This window comes from Ahaetulla prasina, chromosome 3, assembly GCF_028640845.1.
Source record: "Ahaetulla prasina isolate Xishuangbanna chromosome 3, ASM2864084v1, whole genome shotgun sequence".
Taxonomy (NCBI): Eukaryota; Metazoa; Chordata; class Lepidosauria; order Squamata; family Colubridae; genus Ahaetulla; species Ahaetulla prasina.
In genome coordinates this window covers 165,013,443-165,041,120 of record NC_080541.1, presented here as the reverse complement: position 1 = coordinate 165,041,120, position 27,678 = coordinate 165,013,443, and the positions used below count along the sequence as shown (strand labels likewise).

The 27,678-nt window shown below is 36.3% G+C and overlaps 1 protein-coding gene across 6 annotated transcripts in view; it reads left to right on the top strand.

Annotated features, from left to right (window-relative positions):
* Nucleotides 1–27,678, top strand: part of FGGY (FGGY carbohydrate kinase domain containing) — a 195,157-nt gene that overhangs the window by 101,125 nt on the left and 66,354 nt on the right. For all 6 annotated transcript variants that reach the window (XM_058174692.1, XM_058174696.1, XM_058174690.1 and 3 more), the window contains 4 exons: nucleotides 15,735–15,842; nucleotides 17,872–17,933; nucleotides 24,136–24,283; nucleotides 26,609–26,683. In XM_058174692.1, coding sequence (XP_058030675.1) covers nucleotides 15,735–15,842; nucleotides 17,872–17,933; nucleotides 24,136–24,283; nucleotides 26,609–26,683 — 393 coding nt within the window. The remainder of the gene's footprint in view (nucleotides 1–15,734; nucleotides 15,843–17,871; nucleotides 17,934–24,135; nucleotides 24,284–26,608; nucleotides 26,684–27,678) is intronic.

The following is a 27,678-nucleotide window of genomic DNA, read 5'->3' as shown; positions in this document are numbered from 1 at the left end:
CTTACACATGACTGCCACCCTGTTAAAGACCTTGGAGTTTTCATATCAAATGATCTAAGTGCCAAAGCCCACTGCAACTACATAGCAAAAAAGGCTCTAAGAGTTGTAAACCTAATCTTGCGTAGCTTCTTTTCCAAAAACACTACACTACTAACCAGAGCATATAAAGCATTTGCTAGACCAATTCTAGAATACAGCTCGCCTGTCTGGAACCCTCACCAGATTTCTGACATCAATACAATTGAACTTGTCCAGAAATATTTTACAAGAAGAGTTCTCCATTCCTCTGAAAACAACAAAATACCTTATCCCACCAGACTTGAAATCCTAGGCTTAGAAAACTTAGAATTCCGTCGCCTTCGACAAAACCTAAGTTTAACTCATAGAATCATCTATTGTAATGTCCTTCCTGTTAAAGACTACTTCAGCTTTAATTGCAATAATACAAGAGCAACCAATAGATTTAAACTTAATGTTAACCGCTTTAATCTAGATTGCAGAAAGTATGACTTCTGTAACAGAATCATCAGTGCTTGGAACACTTTACCTGACTCTGTGGTCTCTTCCCATAATTCCAAAAGCTTTAACCAAAAACTTTCTACTATTGACCTCACCCCATTCCTAAGAGGACCATAAGGGGCGTGCATAAGAGCACAAACGTGCCTACTGTTCCTGTCCTATTGTTTTTCTTTTTTTCTTCATATATATATATGCTTATACCTCCTTATTTCCTCATATATATGTTTATATACCATATAATCTTTTGTGTGATGCTTATATATATTGTTGTGACAAATAAAATAAATAAATAAACTGTCACAGCATCTCATAGTTATATGATCAAAATTTGGGCACTTGACAACTGGCATGTATTTTGGATGGTTGCAGCATCCCAGGGTCATGTGATCACCATAACAACCATGGTGGTGCAGTGATTAGGATGCTGTACTGCAGGCTCACCAGGCTGAAGGATGACTCAGCTTTCCATCCTTCTGAGGTTGGTAAAATGAGGACCCAGATTGTTGGGGCACATATGCTGACACTGTAAACCGCTTAGGACTATAAAGCACTGTAAAGTGGTATATAAGTCTAAGTGCTATTACTATTTACAGCTTGTCCACTGGCTCCTAACAAGCAAAATCAAGTTAAGTGGATTCACTTAACGATTGCATGATTAACTTAACAATTGTAATGATTTGCTTAACACCATGGCAAAAAAAAAGAAGCAAAATTAGGCACAATTCACTTAACAACCACCTTGCTTACTGATGGCAATTCTGGTCCCAATTGTGATTGTAAATTGATGACTACCTTTATATCTCTACAGAACACAGGAGTAGTCAAACACATAGGTATCTCTTAGTTGCACTTTTTTTTTTCATTTCACTAACTGGGAGATGGTACTTGCCTTGTTCATGAAACAGGAATCCAGGCATAATTCATAATCACCTATTTACAGCTTTCCTATATTTTCTGACTGCTACTTCTGGCTTTTCTTTACACATGCAGTCTAGTGTGTACATGTATGTAATATCAAGATACAATAATGTGCAATTAATAGAAGCTCTGAGAGCTCTCCATGTGGCAACTGTGTTAAACAGAGATTACTCTCAATGATGCATAGAGATTTCTGTTTGAAGGATCTACCTGACCTTTCAATGTTGTGCTGGTAAGCTACAGTCCATAAAGTGGATGGGACTTGGACGAAAAGTAGTTACAACTACAGCAGTTTGACATATTATGGTTAAGGCATTAAACACACGCACTGTTCTATTTCCTTTATGTTCTGAAGTAATTGTCTATAAATTCAGAAAAAAATGGAAGAACTCAGGGCTCATTTATCCTAATAATTTCTCATATCTAGTGTTGTGTTATTATCTATATCCTGCTAAAACTCTCATTCTTGCAACCTTTAACTGGGTGAAACGGTGAATTATAGGTCAATAATTTTTGAACCAATATATTTCAAATGGACTAACACTATAGAATACATTCAAAATCCAGGACCCAAGAGAATGAATTTGGGGAAGTTGTGGTTGCTTGAGTCCTTGCCAGGCTGCTGCTGCTTCAGCTTGGCTAGGCTGCTTCAGTGGTGACACAACATTCGTTTTGTATATTCCATGTTAGTTTCCTAGCCCTTCTCACAATCCCTCAGTCCCTCCCCTACATATTTACCCATTTAACTGCCTACTGGGGAAGCGGAAGGGAGGGAGGTATAGGAAGGACCCCTGGACACATCTCCCCCCCCCCCGACTAGAACTAGAAGAAAGATTCTGTTTTGGTTGAAATATAGAGAAATATTTTAGAGTTGCAGTTAAAATGGGAACATGGCGCCAAATGTTCTTTTTCAAAAATCATTCATGATGCATTGTTACTGATTTAGACTTCTTCAACTTTTAGATGATATACAAGTTGATTTACTTGTTTTTTTTTCTTTTCCTTTTTACCCTACTCTTTTCTCCCTTTCCTCCCTTACTTTCCCATTGTTTCCATTTTCCTTTGTATTTTATAATTTGATAAACTAACAAAAACTGTCAACTTTAAAGAAAAAAAAATTCAACCATCATACACACATGCCAAATTTTGATCACGTGACCATGGGGATGCTGTGAAAGTCAATGCCGTTGTAACTTCAAATGGTCATTAAATGAATGGTTGTAAGTCAAGCATTACCTGTATATACGCACTGCTTTCTGTAATGAAACCTTGTCTGATAGTTTAGTCTCATTGATAAACACTCAGAAAACTAAAACAGGTTGGAACAGAAATACAATATGTAGGTTAAAATCTTTGTTTTCTTAGAGTGTGAAATTTCAGAATATTGCCATTTTTTTCCTTACAAATTCACTGTTCGATCATCTTGACTTTTATTCCTAGAAATGGTAAAGATATTACTATTTCTAAAATAATTTAGAAGTGGCATTTTATTTTAAACACATTTATTATCTCCGTAATGGTAAGGGACATGGTGGCTCAGTGGCTAAGATGCTGAGCTTGTTGATCAAAAGGTCGTCAGTTCAGCGGTTCGAATCCCTAGTGCTGCATAATGGGGTGAACTCCCATTAATTGTCCCAGCTTCTGCCAACCTAGCAGTTCGAAAGCATGTAAAAAATGCAAATAGAAAAATAGGGACCACCTTTGGTGGGAAGGTAACAACGTTCCATGCACCTTTGGCGTTTAGTCATGCCAGTCACATGACCACAGAGACATCTTTGGACAGCGCTGGCTCTTCGGCTTTGAAACGGAGATGAGCATCGCCCCCTAGAGTTGGGAACAACTAGCACATATGTGCGAGGGGAACCTTTACCTTATTATCCCGGTAATATTTTACTTTTAAATACAAACTATAAGCTCTCAAAAAAGCAAACCAGGTTGGAAAAGAAATAAAACTTGCAGGCGAACCTCTTTGAAGGATGTTTTTTTCTTAGTGTATTGAATTTCAGGTTATTGCCATTTTTTCTAATATATTAGCCTCATTGAGTATTTTAAAAATATAACTGCTTTCTAAAATCTATAAGAAATCTTCCTGCAACTCTGCTTGAAATCAGGCTGCTGCTGAATGCTGTAATTTGAGACATGTTTTATGATGAGAGAGACAGTGGTTTTCCTTTTGTAGAGGATGGTCTATTGATTAGGAATCTGACCTTTTCCAAACCTATGTCATGAACCTATTGCATAGGGAGCCTTTAACTGTACTTCCAGCAGCCACAGCCAGCATGGCTAATATAAATTGCTGGCAACTGTAAATGAATAGAATCTATCGGGGCACTGCTCTGTATCCTTGGTGGGATACTATTAAAAATACTGAATTCAGGTATTGGATGCATAATTGCATAGATGAAGATACACATGAAGTACAAACCTTTATTACTTGTAGGTAACCATTGATGCCAAATGTTTTATTTTTTTTAAGCCACAATGTAGTGATCGGACAGAGTGCATTTTTCCAGTTTTAATATGTAATATTATGCCTCTTGAATATGAGCTCAAAAATACATCAGGAATTTTCTAACTATGGCATCATCCAAAGATTTTAATATGTCCCCAAGTCACTTATTTGTTTTATTTTTATCTGAGCTAATCATTGTCCGAGTAAGCATGCTGGACATTTAAATAATAATCCAAAACATTTAAAAAGCTTAGCTTTACATTTATGCAGGGGTGAAATCTACTTACCTTCCTTACCGGTTCGGAAGTGCACGTGCTGTGCATGTGTACTTGCTTTGCTTGCATGCGCGTATCACATGCGTACACAGACCTGCGCATGCGCAAAACCTTTTGCGCATGTACAGAAGGTAAAAAACACATTACTTCCTGGTTAAAACCAGGAAGTAATGATACAGGTGGGCGGAGCTTGCTCTGCCATCGCTAACAGATCACCAAACCATCGGCCACAATTGCTACCGGGTCACGTGATCCAGTCCGAACTGGGAGCATTTCACCCCTGATTTATGTGGAATATTAATTATATTGAAAGAGTGACTTGATGGCTAGTGGTGAAGACGCTCACTTTCCACTCAGAAGGTTGAGAATTCAATCATAGGTGGCGACAGATGTTTCTCTCCTAGGGCGCAAAGAAAAAATATCTGCTGTGAACTCCACATAGCATCAGGAAAGGCATCTGGCCGGTAAATGCTCAGTTCCTTCCAATCACCCTGACTCTGCCTCGAATTAAGGGAATTAGAGAGTTTGGGGGGGGGGAATAATTATACTAAAGTCCTTTATAGCTATCAAGTAAGAAAACTATTCATTAGTTAACACCATTTAAGATTCCAGTAAGTGGAATATTAGACAATTATTTTGATTCAATTTTAAAATGAAATATTTTAAAAACTATCTATTTATAATGAAGGCAAATATATGTAGCCCAGGATAATGTTGCAGGATCCAATTTGGGTCAGTCACTGGAATCAGAGGTTTTGTCTTTCGAGCTTTCAGATTTTTGCTGGAGCCCATCTTCAGAGAACTTCTCTCTAGCAGTATGGGTATCTATTTAATGCATTTTATTTGTATATATTATACTTTACCGTCTGGAGAATTCTATAGGAACACACTTTGAATAATATAGCTATAATTTCCAAAATGGGAAATTGAAATGTTACAAATTTTAAAAAATGAAGATAAGGTATTAACAATAAACACATTAGGTTGCTAGAGTAATTGTACACTACAAAAGAATATCTTATTTTTTAAAGTATCTTAATATAACAATTACAAAAATGTTACTAATATGCATGATAGAATTTCTTAATAGTATAATGTCGCTTGTATGTGCAGTAATGTCTGTTGTAAATAGTGCATTACTTTGGAGTACAAAAAGCCATTTCAGTGCACAGTACAAGACTGCCTGTAGAAACATACCCAGACAGCCCTTTGTATTCATTTATCAAAGCTCTCTGCTTCTATTGCATTGCAGGCGACATAGTAAATATTAGAGGGGCAAAGGTTATTCTGTATCCAGACAGTGCCATTAACTGAAATGATTTTTTTAAAAAAATTGAACTGCAGGCCTTAAAATACAAAGCAAAAATGTTATTCAAAATTGTCAAACTCCAAAACATTAAAGAAAATTTACAGATCTTGTCTTCTGTGAAACATTTGATATAAATTCAAATGTTAAGAGCATTTCCTGCTCTGAACAAAGCAGGAAATGAACTGGACAGTATTGTTATTAGAAATATTCACCACTTAATTGAGCAAGCATTTTAAATGGATTTCATGAATGGCTATCCACCTGGCGTGAAATCTCCCAGGCCTTTCCATAAGGTTATTGGATTTTTTTTTAATGTTTTGGAGAAGTGAAATCTGCATCTAGAGATCAGTAAATAAGTTTTACCAAATATACCAATGGCACAAAGTTATGAAAAGCAGTTGTTAAATGTTGTTTTGTTGGTTTTGACAGTGTTTTAGCCTATCTGGGTAATTCTGAATTTTGACTGTCTATGCCCCGATTAAGTATGAATTTTATGTTTTATGAAAATCTTGATGGATATGATTTTGGAAAGAGAGAATACCTAGATGTAATTTACAAATCTTTTTAGCATAGTTGTTTGGAATATATGTTCAATTACTCAAAGGTATAAACAGAAAAGTAAAAGCTGGAAATCTACAATGTGGAGGGGATGGCTCATGCCAGAAGAAGGTTCTCAAAAGGTTTGTATCAAATCCTTAAAGGATTTGTAAAATATTTGACAGCCCTTTATTATTTCTGTGGTGCTGTTTCTGTTTTTATGTGCATGCATATGTAAATTTATATTAATTGGATTTATATTAATTAGTGACCAGATAAAACATTTCAAATTAGCACATGCTTTTTAATGGAAATAAGAAGCACTAATAAAGGCTGTAGCCAAGCTATGCCAGCAAATCTGGAGAACGGCACACTGGCCAACAGATTGGAAAAGTTCTGTCTATATTCTAGTAACAAAAAATGAGATGCAACAAACTAAAGTATGCAAACTATCATACAATATTCTTACTGTCATATTCTAGCAAAATAATATTTAGGAAGTGCTTTTAATTTAAGGGCTTTTAATTTTAAGGGCCTCTGGTGGCTCAACAGGCTAATGCAGCCTGTTATTAACAGCAACTGCCTGCAATATTGCAGGTTCAAGTCCCACCAGGCCCAAGGTTGACTCAGCCTTCCATCCTTTATAAGGTAGGTAAAATGAGGACCCAGATTGTTGGGGGGCAATAAGTTGACTTTGTATATAGTATACAAATGGATGAAGACTATTGCCTGACATAGTGTAAGCCGCCCTGAGTCTTCGGAGAAGGGCGGGATATAAATGCAAATAAAATAAATAAATAAATAAAAAATAAATAATTATATATTATTGCAATAAGAATAGTAAATAGAGAAGACTTTATTTATTCTTCCAAAGATATATTTAAATATATTTGAACCTATTTTTATTAGTAACAATGATGTCCCATTGAAAGTTCATCCCAGAATGATTTTTAGAACTTTATCAGTAGTGTTTGCTATTGAAAACTATTGAAAACACAATAATGTTTGCTATTGAAAACTATTATGGATAACTGCATATCAGTTCAGTTCAAGTTAACAGTTCAGTTATGGATTGCACTGGAAAAAACCATTTTTTTTTGCAGATTCAGTATAATATTTTGCCTTATAATTATAATGCTGTTTTCTATCATGAAAGACAGCTTGATATGAACTACTAAGTTAGTGTTATTAATGACAAGTTTGGGTGGCTCGAGCGCCATGTGGTGGGATGAGCGCCCATCCTCGCCCCAGCTCCTGCTATCCTAGCAGTTCAAAATCATGCAAATGCTAGTAGCTAAATAGGTACCACTTCAGTAGGAAAGTTAACAGTGATCTGTGATGTCATGCTGCCACATAACCACAAAAATGTCTTGGGACAGCACTGGCTCATTGGCTTTGAAACAAAGATGAGCACCACCCCCTATAGTTGGCAACAACTAGTGGAGTAATATCTACAAGGACTCCTTTTTTTAAATGACAAGTTAGGAGTTTTTAACAAATATAAATTATTTTTATAAATACAGATTTTTTTAATACCGATAGCATTAATGACATAGTTTCCAATGAACATGTCAACTGAAGATGCCCAGTGTGAAATTTAGCCGGATCTATCTGACTCACGCAACCCAGTAGGCCCAGCGGCGGGAGGCTCTGCCACTCGCCCAGACATCATCACGTCCCGTTTTTGACCCTCTACGCATACAGATAAGGCTCTGCACATGCGTGGAGGAGGCGCGTGTGTTCACATTTGCGATGTGGTAGTGAAGGTAAGTGTATTTTACCCTTTGTGTCCTTCAGTGCCAATTCCATTTGATGTGGGGAAAGATACAATAACTTAATTACTGCATATAATACTAAACTGCAGAACTTTACATTGCAAGAATCATTTGGAAAGCCCACCCCCAACATGACAGTATGAGAGACCTACAAATCAGAATTAAATGGGAGGTGCACACATTCATAAGTGCAGGGGATGGTTTGTTTCCAAAAGCTTTTGGGAAATTATGTTTGGCCTTTTATTGTCTGTATAGGGAACTCTTCCATTTTCAGGCAGACCATTTTTCTCAGAAATGCCTCTTCTTCCTGCCTGTCCTGTTTTTCATAGATTATAATCTAGAGCACTGCTTTCATCTTATTCGGAAAGTGATGGGTTTATTTGTTATCTGTGCACAAATACGAGTTGAGTTTATTAGAAAGAAAAAGAAGACCGTGGTTGCTTGTACAAGTCTAAATTTAAACTTGTTTGATTTTATAAAGCTGTGATGATCTAGGAAAGATCACTTGATATAGCTTGAAGTGCTTTCTTGGTACTGTCATTTTTTTATATACAATTACACATTTATAAGGTGAAAAAAATTAGATGTTTCAATGTTTTCAAGTACTTTTGCAATTCACTCCTCCTCAAGAGTTGACACTGAATTTTGGTTGGGCACACCAAGGTTGAATTGAGGACTGTATCTCATCCAGATGATTTATTCATAACAAACTGTGCCTTCTGGCAGTTGCATCACAGCTGAATACGGTTAAACTAGATTCATCATTTCATTTGTTTCTGATTGCTCTATAATGTTTACATATCTAACATATTAGTATAAATCTTGGAGGGAGTAGATTGAGGTTAAGTCCTCCCACATGGCTCTTTTTTCTTTTCTCAATCTTACTATAAGCATTGAACCTTCATAATAGTTGAAATATTCCAAACCAAGAAAGAAATATGTCCCTGGTTAATTCAGTGGTTTAAAATGGATTACAAATGAAGAACAGACAACCACAAAAACTGCAGTGTTTTTCTTCAGATGTTTGAGGATGCTGTCATTCTGGTCAAAATAATAGTCAGAAGGGATGGAGAGGTTTTTAGTTTTTTATCTTATACCTTCGAAAGTCATGTATCCCCTAGATACACCACTTCAATTATATATTTTTATTGTAAAAGAGAAAATGAAATAAGCCACTCTCCAATAATTGTTTATTATGTTCTTCGTGAACATTATTATTTCTTTGGTTTATAAAATGTATAAGCATGCTCTATTTATTTATCACATTTGTATAGCTGCCATCTCATGTAGTAACTCTGGGAAGTATATATAATAAAATAAGATACATAAAAATCAGAAAACCACAACTTAAAATATTTAAAAAGGTAGAAGGCAAAATGGTGACAAAGTATACAAAGAGTGCCTCCATCATATAGCCTTCTAGCATCCACTCAATCATTGAATCCCCAAGCTAGTTGACAGAACCATGTTTAAGACTTTCCTTGGCAAGAAAGATGTTCCATATTAATCTAATTTGCCCGATTCCTAATTAGCCCAAAGTGAAATGGCTAGGTTTTCTACGAATGCAGTATTGTATTTCATTACATACCAATTGTCCAATTTCTCCCATCCCACTTTTTTTCTAAATCTAGTCGTTGTGTGGTAAGCTTCCAGGATAAAATTGCCAGCATTCTATCTTTTAAAATCACATTTGAGAGGGGTGGATATTACGTAGTTTTGGGAACCCATATTCATTTCTTGATCAAGTAGTTTTGAGAACTCGTATCAACTTGAAAACCCCTTTCGAAAAATTATCTCTTTATAACAGGTCCACCAGACATGAAATTATGTTTCTTTGTCTATCTATCATCTCTAACAAAGAATTTTTCTACTATCAGGTGATAATCTAACAGGGTACTTATACCATGTATGAATAATTTTAGGGTGGTAATGGTTTATGATTAAATATATTTTTTTTGCCTCCTTCCATTCCAGACTTCCCTTCCAAATTTACTTTTAAATCTGTCTTCCATATTTTTCACCCAGATCTTAAGAATTTCCTATATTATTTTCAAATGACATAAATTATTTTTAATCTGACTTAGTTCTTTTAATTATTTTTCTGTGTTCCATTAAACTTTATTTTTTCCTTCTGCAATTTTTTTTTACAGAAAAGTTCAAATACTATCAAAATCATTCCAACCAAGAAGGTAATTCCTTGCAGGAATAGATAATGCATTTATCCTAATAAAACTCCTGCAAGTGAAATGACCCCACTTTCTTGCATTTATTCTGTGCACTCTCATGTTCCCTACACTGAAATCAGATACAGAAAGATCAATAATATAGTATCAGTATTACTGATTATAATAGTATCAATAGTAAAGATAAAAGACATGGAAAAAAATAGGTGGTCTTTATTTGTATACTTGCTACTTGTTTCCTTACAAAAATTCTATATTTCCCAAAATTTTGTATTGATCTATTATTTTATTCCTGTATTCTCTGAACTCACATGTTTGTAATATCTTTCTCTACTAAAGAAATTAAAGATTGCAAATGATAGGTCTCATGTGCAGCATGGACAAGTTGCCCCCAAGTTTGAGGCAGCATATAAGTGCATAAAAAAATAGAAAAATTTAAAAAATGTTTCTCAAACGCACCTTCTAGGTACATAAGCACACATTATTGTCAATAGAATTGATTTCATTAGCTTTTACCAACCTGGTTTATACAGATGGCAATACTTATCTGAAAAGCTGGTAGGACTGTACCTCACTAGTGCTTAGAGTGGGAAACCACTAGGCGATTCCTGAGCTGTCAGATAGACTGGGAAGTTAAAAAGAAAACCCAAGATGATAGTGTTAAACCAAGGCCATACAACTGACCACAAAGCTACAGATATATGTGTAGTAAGTTACTAAAAATTAAGTTTGGCCCGAAGAAGACTTTATCTTGTAGGTTGCTTGAACTATTCAGCTCAAATGAGACAGATATTTGTACTTCCATTACAAACAAGTTTGCATTTGATGTGTAGCTGGGATTGAAATCAGAAACTAAAGTCTGCCTTCCCACCAGCACATTATCCTTTCTTTTAATCTGAAGAGTTTTTAGAAATACTTGTGGCTGCCAGCCCTCTCCCCTTTCCCCCACCACTTCCAGTTGTTATCAGTGTTATGATTTTTCTTTGAAGGAAAGCCTCTCTTTCCTGGACTTTATTTTAATAACTACAGTTAATTTTTTTGTTGGATGAGAATTCATCATACATTTGAAAGAGTTTCCTTTTCCTTTGGTGCTTCAAATTGTTAAATTATAAGCCCCTCCCCCAAGTACATTCTAATTGTTGGAGATAAAACTGAAAAATATAAATGTCAGAATTCAAATCTTAAAAAAAAAACAACAATAGAAAACTTAAAATTATAACTTGTAAAGCATATCTGTGGAAGAAAGAGAGCTCCATTGAAGGCATATGTTGCAGGCAAAACAACAACAACCACCCTGAAGAAAGTACAACAAAGAAAATGCTTACAACTGAGAAATATAATTAACACAGATTACTTATTGAGAATGAAAATTCAGTCAATAGAATAATTATGTATCATATTTCTGTTCAGTTTTTAAATGTCCCTTTGTTACTTTTTAATAAGAGAACAAATTTTAACTTGAAGGCCTAAAGTGTAAAACTATGTTTAATTCACCTATTTTAAGAATCCAAAATTATGCTTAAATATCAGTTAACTAATACCAGCAATTTAAATATATGAGCTTCTTGAAGCTTGACAGAATAGGATTTTCTAATTAGAGAAAAGAAAATATGATGCAAGGGCTGAAAGATTGCTGTGGTGCCGGCGATAAAACACGTTGAATCAGTGCAGAATTTGATACAACTTTTTTTGAGGAGATATGGGCAATGGGCTGGTTTATGTTTTTAAGTTCAGTTTCAGTTTCTCAGGCTTGAAGATGTTGGTCAAAAGTTTGCGTCTGTTCAGCCTGTTTCTGTTTTGTCCATTTGGCTATTAAGATTTAGCAGAAAGGGGTGACAGAATGAGTCCAAGAAGTGATAAAAGAACTAATTACAGCAGAAAATAGTCTGTGTTGAAGGATGAAGTGATACCATAACACAGGATGGACTTGGAGGTACGACAAAATATTTCAGGCAATGGCATTCTTGGAAAATGTGGATCGTCTCTCCTCATTCCAGTTGAGTTTCAGGCTTGGTTTTGTCACTCAAGTACTCTTGACCATGCTAGCAAATGGCCTGTTTTCAGGAAAAGACATAGACAGTTCTTCTCTGTTGATCTTTTTGGATGTCTTGGCCACTTTGATTCCATCTGCCATGATGTCCTGACTCTCTGGGGCCACTTACAGGTCTCAGAATTCATTAGCTCTGAGTCTATATAAAACTGCTTCCCAACTGAAGGAACAGGTACACAAATGTACTCCAGGTTTCTTCTGTATCACCCAAGACCCAAGTGACATCAATAATCTGGAGTTCATTTGGCCAGTGCGTTTCTGGTTATGCTTTGCTGGGATCCTTCTTGAACAGCAGTGGCTTGGTTTGACTGATACTCTGATATATTGGATTAATGCAATATGCCTTTAAATATGACTCAGAAATTGCAACCCTTGCAATGGTGGGTTTCAATTTTTTTTACTACTGGTTGTGTGTGTGTGCCTTGGTGGATGTGGCATGGCTTGGTGAGCGTGGCTTGGTGGGCGTGGCAGGGGAAGGATACTGTAAAATCTCAATTCCCTCCCCAATCCAGGGGAAGGTTACTGCAAAATCCCCATTTCCTCCCAATCAGCTGGGACTTGGGAGGCAGAGAATAGATGGGGGCAGGGGCAGGCAGAATTTTTACTACCGGTTCTCCAAACTACTCCAAATTTCCACTACCAGTTCTCTAGAACTGGTCAGAACCTGCTGAAACCCACCTCTGATCCATTGCACAATTCAGCAGTGAAGTTATTACCCAGAGCTCCTTTCAGATTTAATGTAACATCTGTCCTAAAAGAACCGCATTGCCTGCCTATGCACTACCTACCAATCATACTTTTAAAAAATCTCAGAATGGCCGAGTCCCTTATTGTTCAGAACTATGAAACTTGAGCATGAATCTTTCTCAATGTAAACTTACTCAAATATTAAGATTTACAGGGGGAAAAAAAGTCTTTTAAGTGACCAATCACTGTCAGAGACGTGTTCTCTATTGTGGCCACCTACTTTGCGAGATTTCCTGACAGCCAGATACCTTTTTTTTTATGGATTGCATTGAAAGTGATTTTGCCATATGACAAAATATTGAATAAAATCGGAATACAAATACAATGTAGATACTTTAATATACTTAAGGATGTGGAAATATGTCCAAATACTGCTCAGAAAGTTAACAACCGGTTCTCCCGAAGTGGTGCGAACTGGCTGAATCCCACCACTGTATACCATACTCAACAAAAGCAATTTTAAGAGCCTGCCAGCCCAAGACATTTTAAAATGCTATAATATTTATAATATTTACGTGTGTGATTCTTAAAATTAAATTTGGATTAATAACCAAGCTGGTTCAGTATTTAACTCAAAATGTACCTCAAAAGATGGAATTACTGAAAGTAAAATGGAAAGAGGAGCTCAAATGCACCCAAACAGGCCACAAAATATGCCATTGTGTATCAGTTCCTCAGTGTACATGTTTTAAATTAGATATGGCCTGGTTTAGTATTTCAGCATTCATTCACCTGGTAGATTTGAATTTACAACTTTGGGAAAAGATTCTGTTACTTTAAAGAGTTGTCGTAGGTGCTGATTTCATGCGTCTGCATGAAATCTCAATCTGTAGTATCTTTTATTGCTGCTTTTTATGCATACATTTATATTTGTAGAATTTGAAACATGCACAGCCCTAATATTTAATAGTTATTCATCCCTTTCTGTTTGGACCTCCCTTCTATGGAAGCCATTACTAATTGTGAGAATGGTAAATCTGCAGAATATATTTGCATGTAAAACCCTGGAGAAATATATTGGAAAGAAGAAGTGGCTCTCTGCCAAATTCCAGGATTTTTAAAAGATCCCAGTAGAGTTTCTGGCAGAAGGAAAGAAAATCCTTGTACAGAGGAAAAGCTCCACACCCATTGTCTATGCTCAAGATGTACTAATGTGCAAATCTTAATTGCTCTGCAGATTTGTTGATAGTTTTTTGGAATGCATTCAAATGGTATTTCAGGAGTAAGATGATACGAACATCTGAGTGGGTAAGTGGAGATCAGCTAGTGGCAGAAATACCCTGGTAAATTATTGTGGGTATTCTTTAAAATATCAAGCTGGGCTGCAGATATTCAAAACCTGATGGTTTCCCAGCAGAACCAATTATAGTCTTTTAATTTGACTTTCCCTTTGAGGATTGGCAAAGACTCAGGTAGCTTTGGGAACAATGAACCAATCATTTATGGAATATGGCTAATAACGAGTTAGGTCATAAAATATTTAGATCTTCCTGGAGTTGTTCAGAAAAATACATTTTGGAAGTCTTTGTATTTGTGTTTATGTTTAGAGTTTCAGAGAATAGAAAGGATTTTATGTTTTATTTCACCTTCAGGTCATATATTCTGGAAGTGTTGCAAATTATATTTTTCCAGAGCTAGATTAAAAACAACTGCAAGTGACCAATAATTTTGGCACAATTCTAAAATAAGGTAGCCAGTTATCATTATGTGTTTTTATTTATTCATTTTTTGGATAATTGTAAAAGAGGATTTGCAGTTGTCTCATTAAAATTGGCCTTCAAGTAACCTGTAAAAACTTGAAATATAGCTTATTTGGTTCATACCTTTTTATTTCCATTTGTACTCGATCCTTGGGGTAGTTAATATCAGAACATCACACACACACACACACACACACAAAACAAGGTTCTTTGAGAAAAATGGGAAAACTTTATTTGTTGTATTGGCAGAAAGAAGATGAGGTAAGAAATTTCCATAAAGTGTACACATGATGATGCAGACATATGTGTGCAAATTTAGAAGTAATCATAATCTCAAATATAAATGCAGTAGATTTTAGCTTAGTTAGGAATAATATTCGTTGATGATAGATCATGTTTGATAAAGGTAAAGGTTCCCCTCGCACATACTTGCTAGGCATTGCCGACTCTAGGGGCCGGTGCTCATCTCCGTTTCAAAGCCGAAGAGCCAGCGCTGTCCGAAGACGTCTCCGTGGTCATGTGGCCGGCATGACTCAACACCAAAGGCGCACGGAACACTGTTACCTTCCCACCAAGGTGGTCCCTATTTTTTCTATTTGCATTTTTACGTGCTTTCGAAACTGCTAGGTTGGCAGAAGCTGGGACAAGTAACGGGAACTCACCCCGTTACACAGCAGCACTAGGGATTCGAACCACTGAGCTGCCGACCTTTTGATCGACAAGCTCAATGTCCTAGCCCCTGAGCCACCGCGTCCCCTCATGTTTGATAGAAAACTCTAAAATCCCTGCTATTTTTTTTCCCTAAACAGGAAAGATTGAATAGGAATAGGAATATTCTTTATTGGTCAAGTATGATTGGGTACACATGGAATTTGTCTTCTTAAAGATAAATTTATTTATCTTTAAATTGCCTGATGATCTCAACAGTTGATCAAATTGAACTATATATTTTGAAAATGTGGCCATGATGCTGCCATACATAAATTTTCTGTCAAGACTGAAATCTCCTAAATTTCTGACAGCTATTACTGAGAAGATGCTGCAGTCTCAATAACAATTATGTGCATTTTAGAGCAATTTCTCAAATTTCTGTCTTGCTACTATCTTGCTTCTCTTTCTTTGCCACTAGTTTCCCTTTGGTGTCTGCTTGAGGCAAGGAATTATCTGTATAGTTCACATACTTTTCCAAGTTTCTACCCATAAACTGTAACTTGGTAATGCTTGAACTCTTGCATAGCTAGCATAACTAGATTTACATTTTCTTTTCAGGTTAGCAAGTCTCCTGTATTTGTCCCTGGTGTTTGGGGACCCTATTATTCAGCAATGGTGCCAGGATTGTGGCTAAATGAAGGAGGTCAAAGTGTAACAGGAAAGCTGGTAGGTCTAATTTTTAGTTCCATTTATCTTTTTAGTTATATTTAAGCTATATCATTATCTTCACATTTCTTAAATGAAAACATGCAATATGTTATATAATAATGGTTAGAATTATTGTATAACAATGGTTAGAATTATAAAGTTATGTGACAGCTCAAACTTCAAAATAATTTTACTATCTACATCAGATCCATAGTAAGTTTCTCTAAGGAATGGGGGAGAGGGTGATAGCTATCCCTCATGTGCCATATGAAGTACCGTAGATGTTGCCATGAAATAAATTTCAGCTCTGGACTGAATTCTATTTGCAAAAGAAAGATAAAAAAGAAACTACTCTCCTGTTGTATCTTCTTAATATAGACACATATTTATCTATTACCTTATTTTCAAGCATATACATTTTTCAAGTAAATGAATACATTCATTAGCAAAGTTAAAGTCTGGATCTGGATCATACCTAGAACTAATATTGGATCATACCTATGAACTAATATTGAGTGACTTGGGAGTTAAGGAAAGAGAATTAACTTTATTCACAGAAATATTCATTTCAGACATTGAGAGCTTTATTTTGTTTTGTTTTTAACTATGTTTGGGAATAGAAGTTCTACTTATTTTATTATTCATTATTAAATTTATATGTCTGGTATACCTTTGCTTACTTATTCATGTGCTGAATTTGAAAGCTTAGGAGAAATATCTGCTTTTGAAGGGAACTGCAGTTTCCTAATACTGATCCCTCAAGAATCAAGTTTGAATCCTCCTGGATCTAGTATTAATGCTGGATAGTTACAACATATAATGGAATGGAGGGCTGTTTGTCAGCTTTAGCCAATAACCAACCATATCCTATTTGGAAGAAGAATACTTAGTTTCAGTGATCATTTTTGGAAACCTTGAAATTGGATTAGTGTAATTCATTCTTTTGCATAGAGTTGCGATGGTGAACACCTCCCGCCGGCCAGCTGGGTGGGGCACATGTGGGAGACGCATATGCATGCATGGGTGTGGGGGGTGTTCACGCACAAGTATGGGGTTGGTGGGTGGTGTCCCGTCCTCCCCACGGCCTGTTTTGGGCCTAGCAGGCCTTTCTGCAGCCTCCTGGGACCAAAAATGGGCCGTAGGTGACCCCCCCCACCTTTCTGGTCCCAGGGAGGCCTGCTAGGCCCAAAATGGGTTGGGGGTGTTGCGTGCACATGTGCAGGGAAAAGGGGGAGCTCAGGGGGTCACACGCACATTGCATTATGACATGTGGGCATGCAGGCGCACGGTTTCAGCACACAACGACAAAAAGGTTAGTCATCACTGGCCTAGAGAATGTAGTGGTATGCCTCCTGAAGTTCCCATTTAAACTGTATGAAACAACTATTGTAAGATACCAAAATAATAAATCTTGGATTCATCCTTCAGTTTATCCTGAGAACAAACTGTTAGTGGATTGGACTGAGAGAAAACGACTGGCCTAAGTTTCCTGAGCTGCAGGACTGAGTAGAAATTTGAATTTATATCATCATCAGTTATAGTTCAAGACTAAATTTATTTTTACGTTTTAGACTGTCTGGACAATTCTATATATACCTACTGTAGCGTATTCCAGACTCATATAGTTCAAACAGAAATAATAATATGCTGCATATTTCAAGTATGCAGACATAAAATTCACATTCATATTGACAATTAATGTTAAGGGACTTATATTGTCCCGTATATTGGGGAACAATATTGGGGACAAATCAAAAGTCATTCTGTTGAAGATTTGGGGCCTTAATCACATTTCCCAATTACAGCAGCAATTGCTGTAGTTTGTATTACCCTGTACAAAAAGACAGTATAAGGGTTAATTGTAGTAAGGCCTTACTTTATTAATAAAATGACAAGTTAATAAAACAAGTGCTTATTTTTCTGCATATTGGCAGAGTGCATAGTTGCTGAAACAAATCTGTCACCCAGGTAATCATATTTCAAAAATATAAAACTACCTTCAATCAAAAGTCAATATTTTTTTTTCATTTTCTTTTCTTTTCTTAAGATAGAGCATATTGTCCAAGGACATGCTGCTTTCCCAGAACTACAAACAAAATCTGAAGCCAGGTCAGGTCATAAACCTTATTTCTTCTTCATTTATTATTCTGTTTAGAAATTTCTTTTTTGGCTGTAATACAGAAAAACCAGTTAGCCAGAATCTTCCAGCTTCATTTGGGATGTGAGTTGGCCTGTGTCTCATATTTACATGTCTGTCCAAATTTCTTTATCCTCCTTATTTTTGCATACATTTTTAATACACCTGAGTAATGAGTCACATATCTGTTTCTGAGATACTGTCATCAACAGAAGTTGATTTTCTCTAGTCATCACAGACTTGAAAAATAATTTTTGTGAGTGCCTGGACAACAGTTCAGCCTAGTTTTCACATGCTTAATTTCAGTGCTTAGATATGCCCTTATCTTTGCAAAATTCCTACCAAAATCCGACCTTTTAATAATGGTGCCATTTTCAGTGAGATGATCATGTAAAGAATTTAACCTTATAATGAAGCAGTTTTTAAAGCACTTATAATAATATAAGTAATTGAAACTTAATTGTTTGAGACTTAAAAACACTCACCTACACTTATTCATATGAGTGATGTCACCTAGCCCCTCCTTCTCAAAAAATTAAATAGAATCTTGGATTCTTTGCCACTAAATGTTGCTCACCATTAATCAAAAGGGATATACTCTGGTATTTATCCTGTTTATCTCACAGAAAAGAAAGTTTTTAGCTTTTACATAAGAGGAAGAACTCAGTGAAAGTCTTTTAATAATCAGACAAAGCATATTTTTGAACCATTTCATACAGATCCCCCAATTTTAGCCCACTCACCAATGATTCTTCAGTCTCTCACGATAACTTTTTTACTTAGGAAATAATAGCTCGCTTTATATCTTAACAATTTCAATTTTTATAGACTAAGAAATAAATCAAACACACACATTTTCCTATTTTGTAAAAAGTAATTTGTTTGGTGTATCCCATCAACTAGCAGATATGTGTGGTGTGCTTATATGCGTTCAGGATATATATTTAAGTTTTGAATTGAAAATCTATGTAGCAGTTTTGGAAATATGAATTAGATTAGTTCAGTTAAATATGTGCTCCAAATAAAATTATTTCCACCCAAGTGCAAAGGCTACTGCTCTAGAGAGAAGACCAAGTGGAAATAAGGAAGGAAAAGAGATATTACCTCATACCGGTATGTTAACCATTATGCAGGTTTTTAGGGAGGGGAACTTAATGGAACAGAGTAGTGGACTTTTAAAAACATGAGTTAGAGAGAATATTTAGCTCTGATGATTATTATCTCTTCAATTTTCAGTCTTGATGTCAGGATCTCTGTTTTCTACCACAGTGAAAATAAATTGATCCCCCCCTATAATATCAGAAGATTCCGTTTATTTTTAATTAAAATGTGATTTTGTAAAGCTGGACAGAGATGAGTTCTGATTAAAAGATTTATACAATGTTACATTACAGAAGGACACTCGTTTTATACTATATAATATATACTATGAGAGAGCCAGTTTGGAATAGTAGTTAAGGCCCCAAGCTAAAAAGTGGGAGACTGTGAGTTCTAATCTTAGGCGCAAAGGCAGCTGGGTGACCTTGGATCACTTACGTTCGCTCTGGGAAGAAGACAATGGCAAATGGGGTTGGCCACGTAATAAAGATGCCATGTGACAGTGAGGTGATGTTTCATTGATTTTACCACTTTAAGGATTTATGTTTATTTTGTTGTAAATGCTTGTGAGTCTTGGTAGAATCAGTGGTGGCATATAAATACTACAGACATTTGTTTATATAGTATATACATCAAGTAATTAGGTTAAACAGAGAGAATTATATAGATAAATACATGAGATTTTAATACCTTTTAAAGCAGGGGTCTCCAACCTTGGCAACTTTAAGACTTGTGGACATCAACTCCCAGAATTTGGGAAACTGGGAGTTGAAGTCCACAAGACTTAAAGTTGCCAAAGTTGGAGATCCCTGTTTTAAAGCACCTGAACCACAGGCCTCAACAGGTCAAGGCAATCTCCAGATAAAATATTACTGGAATAAAAAAAAAGATCAAAATAAGAACTTTGTTTGGGACAAGCTGTATGAACAACCAATTCTTATGGCCACACACCATCCTTGTTTCTTTATTTCCATAATATTTTTTTTAAATTCGCATTTATACCCCGCCCTTCTCCGAAGACTCAGGGCGACTTACACTATGTTAGCAATAGTCTTCATCCTATTTGTATATTTATATAAAAAGTCAACTTATTGCCCCCAACAATCTGGGTCCTCATTTTACCTACCTTATAAAGGATGGAAGGCTGAGTAAACCTTGGGCCTGGTGGGACTAGAACCTGCAGTAATTGCAAGCAGCTGTGTTAATAACAGACTGCATTAGTCTGTTGAGCCACAAGAGGCCCTAAATTGAAAAGTGAGCTACACACCCAAATAATCATTTCAGAGAGTCATACCATATCTTCTATTTTCATTTCCCATAATAGATGTTTCATTTTTTCAATATAATCTTGATAGGAAACCATTCTTGTATTCTACTCTCTATGTTCTTTTTTGTCCTATAGTTCTTTTTTCCATTTTTTTTTGGGGGGGGGCCAAAATTGTACAAATGAAGTAATATAAAAAAAAATCAAAATTAGTGCAATTTAAATAATAACTACATTAACACAATAACTAATGCAGTCTTACACAAACATTTCTTGGCAAATCGTGCACCTATTTTGCAGCAAATGAGATTTCATTGTTTGAACACATGACCCCTAAAGAATAAATTTTTTGCTAATTTCCTTTAATATATCATTTGAAGACACAGAAGAAGTCTTTAAAAATATTATTGTATATTTTTATGGATGTATAAAGGTAAAGGTAAAGGTTCCCCTTGCACATATGTGCTAGTCGTTGCCGACTCTAGGGGGCGGCGCTCATCTCCGTTTCAAAGCCGAAGAGCCAGCGCTGTCCAAAGACGTCTCCGTGGTCATGTGGCCGCCATGACTCAACGCCAAAGGCGCACGTAATGCTGTTACCTTCCCATCAAAGGTGGTCCCTATTTTTTCTACTTGCATTTTTACGTGCTTGTATACATGTGGATGTATACACTTTGCCAATTGATGTTACAGAACATTTTATCACCGGTGTATAGCTTTATATTAAATTTATTATTTAAACAAATTTATTTATTTATCAAATTTATTTATCAAATCAAAGGCTGAAATAAATAAATACCTTCATCCAGAAAAAGTTTATTTTTGGAATACTTAAAGTATATTCTAGATGAATTTGTGGACTATTACAGCTCCATGACATAACTTCTTGTGAAATATATTTGAATTGCCCCATGTTCTCTGTTTAAAATCTTGTGCTACGTCACTTCAGCCTGCTTTTCGTTATCTTTCTTCTTGTCCTCTTTCATTGAACAATTATGTCGGGCAACAGGGAAAAAATGAGAATGAAATAATTCTATGAAAGAATGTTAACAACTTTCAAACGGTGACTCTCCCTCTCCCCCCCCCATATACAAGACATCACATTAATATAACACAATAATGTGTTTTTTTTAAAAAACTTTAAAGTATGTGAATAATGAAGTAAAATTAGGTATTTTAATGTGTTCCAAGTGTACTTCATTTTGAATGGTACCATCCGATAGCAAACACATGGTAAGACCTAATTGAAACAACGTGCAGCTGAATACTTAAATGTAGAATATAAATACACAGCTGCAAGCGGGTCAGAAGTCAGAGTAGTAAACACATGCCAAATTCCCACAGGGAACTCGTTAATGCATGGCTGAATAGACATGCTGGGGCTAAATGAATATCACTATTTAGACCTCCAGAACGGAGACATTGATTAATCAGTTATAATTAGATGGAGATGCTATTATGGCCAATCTCTCTGCAGATGGAAAGTCCTCAATACTTTGATATAGAAGGTAAAACTAATCCTAAAAATTAGAAAGCTGCTCAAAATGTTTTTAGACATGTATAAAGTGGCAACAGCAAGTTCCATTGGCATGTCAGTGCAGGCATTACGAGGCTAGATGGCTGTTCCAGTTGATTTCAGTGAGATTTGGCATGTTTTGCTTTCTTTGGCTTTCAGCCTGTGGATGAATACTGGAGAAAGTTAAGCACACTTAAGTTCCACTTGAAATTAATGAAATTAAACCCAATGCACATTATCTGGATAGCCTCCAAGTCTTCAGTAGATGAGCCTGTGGAATTTGCATTGTGCCTGCTAAATATCCTGACTCACATGAGTATTTCACCATTTAATCTCTCTATTAAAGTTGTGTATATAAATCACATGCATATATATGTGATTTCACATATAAATCACTTGTTCTCATGTGATCTCACAAAGTACACTTCTTTCTTCATGAAAGAAAGTCATTCTCATCTTCCCAAAAAACAAAAACAAAACAGACCTAGGAAACTACGGACCAATCAGCCTAACATCAATACCTGGGAAAATATTGGAAAAGATCATCAGAAAACAGATCTGCTAACATCTAGAAACAAAGTTATAACTAAAAGCCAGCACGGGTTTGTTAAAAACAGAGCATGCCAAATGAACCTTATTTTATTCTTTGACAAAATGACTAAATAAGTAGACCAGCAAAATGGTGTGGACATAATATACTTAGTCTTCAGCAAGGCATTTGACAAAGTAGACCACAACCTACTTCTTGGTATGCTAGAATAATGTGGGATAGACAGAATCACCAGCAGATGGATTTGTAACTGGCTGACAAACTGCACTCAGCGAGTCGTCCTTAACGGTGCTACATCTACATGGAGGGAAATAAGCAGTGAAGTACCACAAGGTTCTGTCTTAGCCCAGTACTCTTCAATACCTTCATAAATGACTTAGGTCATAAATAAATAAATAAATAAATAAATAAATAAATAAATAAATAAATAAATAAATAAATAAATAAATAGGTGAAGGAATATAAGGGAAACTCATCAAATTTGCAAATGACACTCCCAATAGCCAATACCCCAGAAGACAAGCTCAGGATCCAAAAAGATCTTGACAGATTTGAACAATGGGCCCTATTCAACAAAATGAAATTTAATATGGAGAAAATCAAGGTTTTTACACTTAGGCAGGAAAAACCAAAGGTACAAGTACAGATTAGGCAAAATCTGGCTCAAAAACAGTAACTCTGAGAGAGACCTTGGAATTCTAGTGGATGATCACTTAAATATGCGCTAGCAGTGTGCGGCGGCAGCCAGAAAAACTAATACAATCCTTGGTTGTATAAAACAGAGGCACAGAATCAAAATCATGTGAAGTAAGCATTGGTGTCACTTTATAAAGCCACATCTGGAATACTGCATCCAGTTTTGTTTACCACATTACAAAAAAGATGTCGAGGCTTTGGAAAAAGTGCAAAGAAGAGCAACTAAAATAATTAAATTCCTGGTGACAAAAACATGAAGAACGGTTGCAGGATTTGGGTTTGTCTGGTCTAGAGAAAAGAAAGACTAGGGGGGACATGATAGCAGCATTCTATTATTTGAGAGGTTGCTACAAAGAGAAGGGGATCAATTTATTTTCCAAAGCACCAGAGGACAGGACAAGAAACAATTGATGGAAACTAATCAAGGAGAGAAGCAACCTGGAATTTAAAAAAAAGTCCTTAACAGTGAGGACAATTAACTAATGGAACAGCTTGCCATCAGAAGTTATGAGTGCTTCATCACTGGAAGTTTTTAAGAAGAGACTGGACAGTCACTTGTTTGAAATGATTTAGGTCTCTTGCTTGAGCAGGGAGTTGGATTAGAAGACCTGCAAGGTCCCTTCCAGCTGTGTTCTGATTGTACAAAGATAGCAGTCCTTAAACTTCTAGCAGGATAGTGACTGAATAGATATCAATATAAAATGTCATTAAGACTCAGTTAACCTTTTGCAGTTCGAGAATCTAATTCTGAACAAGACTTGGTGACAGCAAACTGTGTTTTTATAGTGCAGTTTACTTTCTTGCTGGTATGGTATTGAAATTATGTCCTAATACTGCTTCAGACCTCTGTATAAACCCTATAGATCAAGTGCAGGTAGTCCCCAACTTACAACATATTATCCTTCCTCATTCCTTTACAGTTTCATATTGCAAGCCTTTCCTAATTTGTGTATCTCTTATTAGGAGTCCAAATCATGCAATATGTTCAGAGAATAACCTTTCTCCCCCAGCTCAGTTCACTCCCCGCTTTTTTTTCATTTGTTTTTCTTGCAGAGCTCAAAGTATATATACATACTTGAATGGTCACCTGGATCTGATTAAGAAATCTTTGCCTGTGGGTTTGCTCACTGTTGATTTACATGTTTGGCCAGATTTCCATGGCAACCGATCTCCCCTTGCAGATTTGACTCTAAAGGGCATGGTAAGAAACAGTCTGTTGTTGTAAAAGGGTGAAAACAGAATAATCGTATAAAATAAGCCCATGAAATTAGCATTTTTATTTTTTTAGCATTTTTATTTGAAAATTCTACAGAATGGTTTTCCTGAAATGATTGTTGACATCCAAACTGAAAAAGATGACAAAACAAAACAAAAGTTATATGTAATTATATTATCATTAAAATATAATGGGGTACGTTTTTTACCTATACATATAAAACTTTTGTTGCTATTTTTAAATTTTGCATAGTTTTATATGATTTTATAGGATTACCTAAAGTTTTCAGGGGTCTGATAAACAGCAAATTCCAAATTATAATTGCTACCGAATATAACAGCAAAAATGTAGTTAAAGACATATAAGAATATGATATGTCTACAGACACAAGAGGCTGTTTTGTGAGGCTACATAGGGTGGGAAGTATATATAGTAAGTATATATGAAACATTGGAAAAGCTTTATTGGGCAATGTAGATTTGGACAAAGAGATATAATTTCATCCTGGTAAAAAACTTGAATTTCAGTATAAAACTGTTGAACCACTGTATTCCTTACTAATATATGGATCCAAACCTCATCTGCCAGTTTCTTTCTGCACTCAAGCATTTTCATTTATAAGCATTGCCCTTTCACAAATGCCTAGCTCCTGGAGATTGGACCACCATTTGTCTGGAATGGTATATGGTCTCCTTCTCAAGCAGGGGGTTGGGCTAGAAGACCTCCAAGGTCCCTTCCAGCCCCACTATTCTGTGTTATTCTATGTTCTACTTTTCACAAAAATTATTTTCTGCATCAAAGTTGAATGCTATATTTGTGGCCCATAAGGGCCCATGCCTGAAGAGACATATGGTAGGGTACATGAATTTTCAAATATTTTTGTTGTACTTACTCTCCAATACTCAAAACATAGCAAAAAAGTGATGTTTATCAAGTCACTTATTAGACTGGATTCAATCTCATGGTCCACATATTAAAACCTAAAGATGTCATGCTTTTTAGATGGCATCAACTCTTTTGCTTTTGGGATAACTGCTGATTTTTATTTATTTATTTATTTATTTATTTTATTCAATTTTTATACCGCTTCGTTGGGGTGGTCCGGGGTGGAAAAGTACAGCTGCGTATCGTCAGCGTACAGATGATAACTCACCCCAAAACCACTGATGACCTCGCCCAGCGGCTTCATGTAGATGTTGAACAGGAGGGGCGATAGAATCGACCCCTGAGGTACCCCACAAGTGAGGCGCCTCGCGGTTGACCTCTGCCCCCCTGTCAACACCGTCTGTGACCGGTCGGAGAGATAGGAGGAGAACCACCGATAGACGGTGCCTCCCACTCCCAATCCCTCCAACCGGTGCAGCAGGATACCATGGTCGATGGTATCGAAAGCCGCTGAGAGATCTAATAGGACCAGGGCAGAGGAACACCCCCTGTCCCTGGCCCTCCAGAGGTCATCCACCAACGCGACCAAAGCTGTCTCCCTACTGTGACCGGACCGGAAGCCAGACTAGAACGGGTCCAGATAGACAGCTTCATCCAGGTACTGGGGAAGCTGCCATGCAACCACACTCTCTACAACCTTCGCCACAAAGCGAAGGTTGGAGACTGGACGATAATTACCCAAAATAGCTGGGTCCAGGGAAGGCTTCTTGAGGAGGGGTCTCACCACCGCCTCTTTCAAGGCGGCGGGGAAAACCCCTTCCAACAATGAAGCATTTATAATTCCCTGGAGCCAGCCTCGTGTCACTTCCTGAGTAGCCAGCACCAGCCAGGAAGGACACGGGTCCAGTAAACATGTGGTTGCATGTAACCTTCCCAGCAACCTGTCCATGTCCTCGAGAGTCACAGACTCAAACTCATCCCAAACAATTTATGTTTATGCTGGTTTCATGGGAAAATGCATAGTGCTTGATGTTAAACTGAAACTTGCATAAAAAATAAGCAAGGAGAAATGCTAATTGATTTCCTTCAAAATACATTAAATTGATATCTGTCTCAGTTTTCAGTTCCCCATTCACAAAAAGGACAAGTATATTTACCCTCTATGTACCCCAGTATCTGGGTTGTCCCCTCGCAACTGGCATTCAGAAGCATTATTTTCCCAACTTGGAAGTAACAATAAATCCTCAAGATGAATGCCTTTTTAAAGACCTGTTATTCTTAAATTTATCCAATCCAAGCAATTCAAGAGGTTATTACTAGGCCATGTGATAATGAAATACATAAATTACTTCTGGGATACAATTTATTAGAATCTTCTCTTGGAAAAGAAATTAGTAAGTACAAAAATGTTCTTGTTCCCTTCAGGTAGTGGGGTTGACACTGTCTCAAAGTCTTGATGATCTTGCTCTTATTTATCTAGCTACAGTTCAAGCTATTGCGGTAAGTTGAGTAAATTTTCCCTAAGATTTGAGGGAAGCTTTCTTTTCTTGGGGTCATAATTTGTTGTTGTTTTTTACAGCAAATGACTATTGAGATTATTAGGACTATTTGTGAGTGGAGAAACTGAAACAATTTATCTAAGGCTTAATATTAACAATACAATAGCACTAAGGGTCTTTTGCTTGGTGGCATCGATATGTGGCAATTGCAATTTTTTTTTAAAAAAAAGAGGGAAGTACAAATAGAAAACAGAAATTTCAAATGAGATTTGTAGTTATGTTGTCTCCTCTCCAAATATGTCTTCCTTGTGGTTAATCCCATATAAACTGTCCTGTTCAACAGCAAATTTCATTTGATTGAAAGATATGGAGCGCAACGATGAGTTGGTTATGTCACAAACAGTAGTGTGGACTACTGGCACTACTGATTGATATGTTGTACATGAATTTTTAGGAGGCAGTCTTGTTGTACATCTAGAAAGCAGATTTTTCTACCTCAGGCCAAGAATTTAGGAGCTTAAAATGACAAGAAACCTATTTTACTTACTTTTCAAGATCCTGTTGTATATGAGTAGTTCAGTTTTTATAGATGGGACAATTTCAGGGGCCATTTTATTTTCCCCATTCAACAAATGGCAAGAGGGAAAAGAATGGAGAAGGCACATACTATTAACAGGTAGTAATTAATTATATTTTCCTTTTCCTTGTGGAATAGAGTGGCAGCTGATCCTCTGATCTTCCAGTACTTTTCTAATATTTGTTCTTAAGGATATAGAAGCAAAATGATATAGCTATCCTTAGTAAAGTGGGTAACTTGAAATGTCTGAGCAAATACAAACATACTTTTTAAGTAGACAGCTATTTGAAGTTACAACTGCCAAAACATTTTAGGGGGACATTTATGTGAGCGAGATTCAAACAGCTTGACACAATGGTCAGATATGGGAGATTCCATTCTATACCCTACAATGAGCATCTCTGCATTTGCGGAGCAGC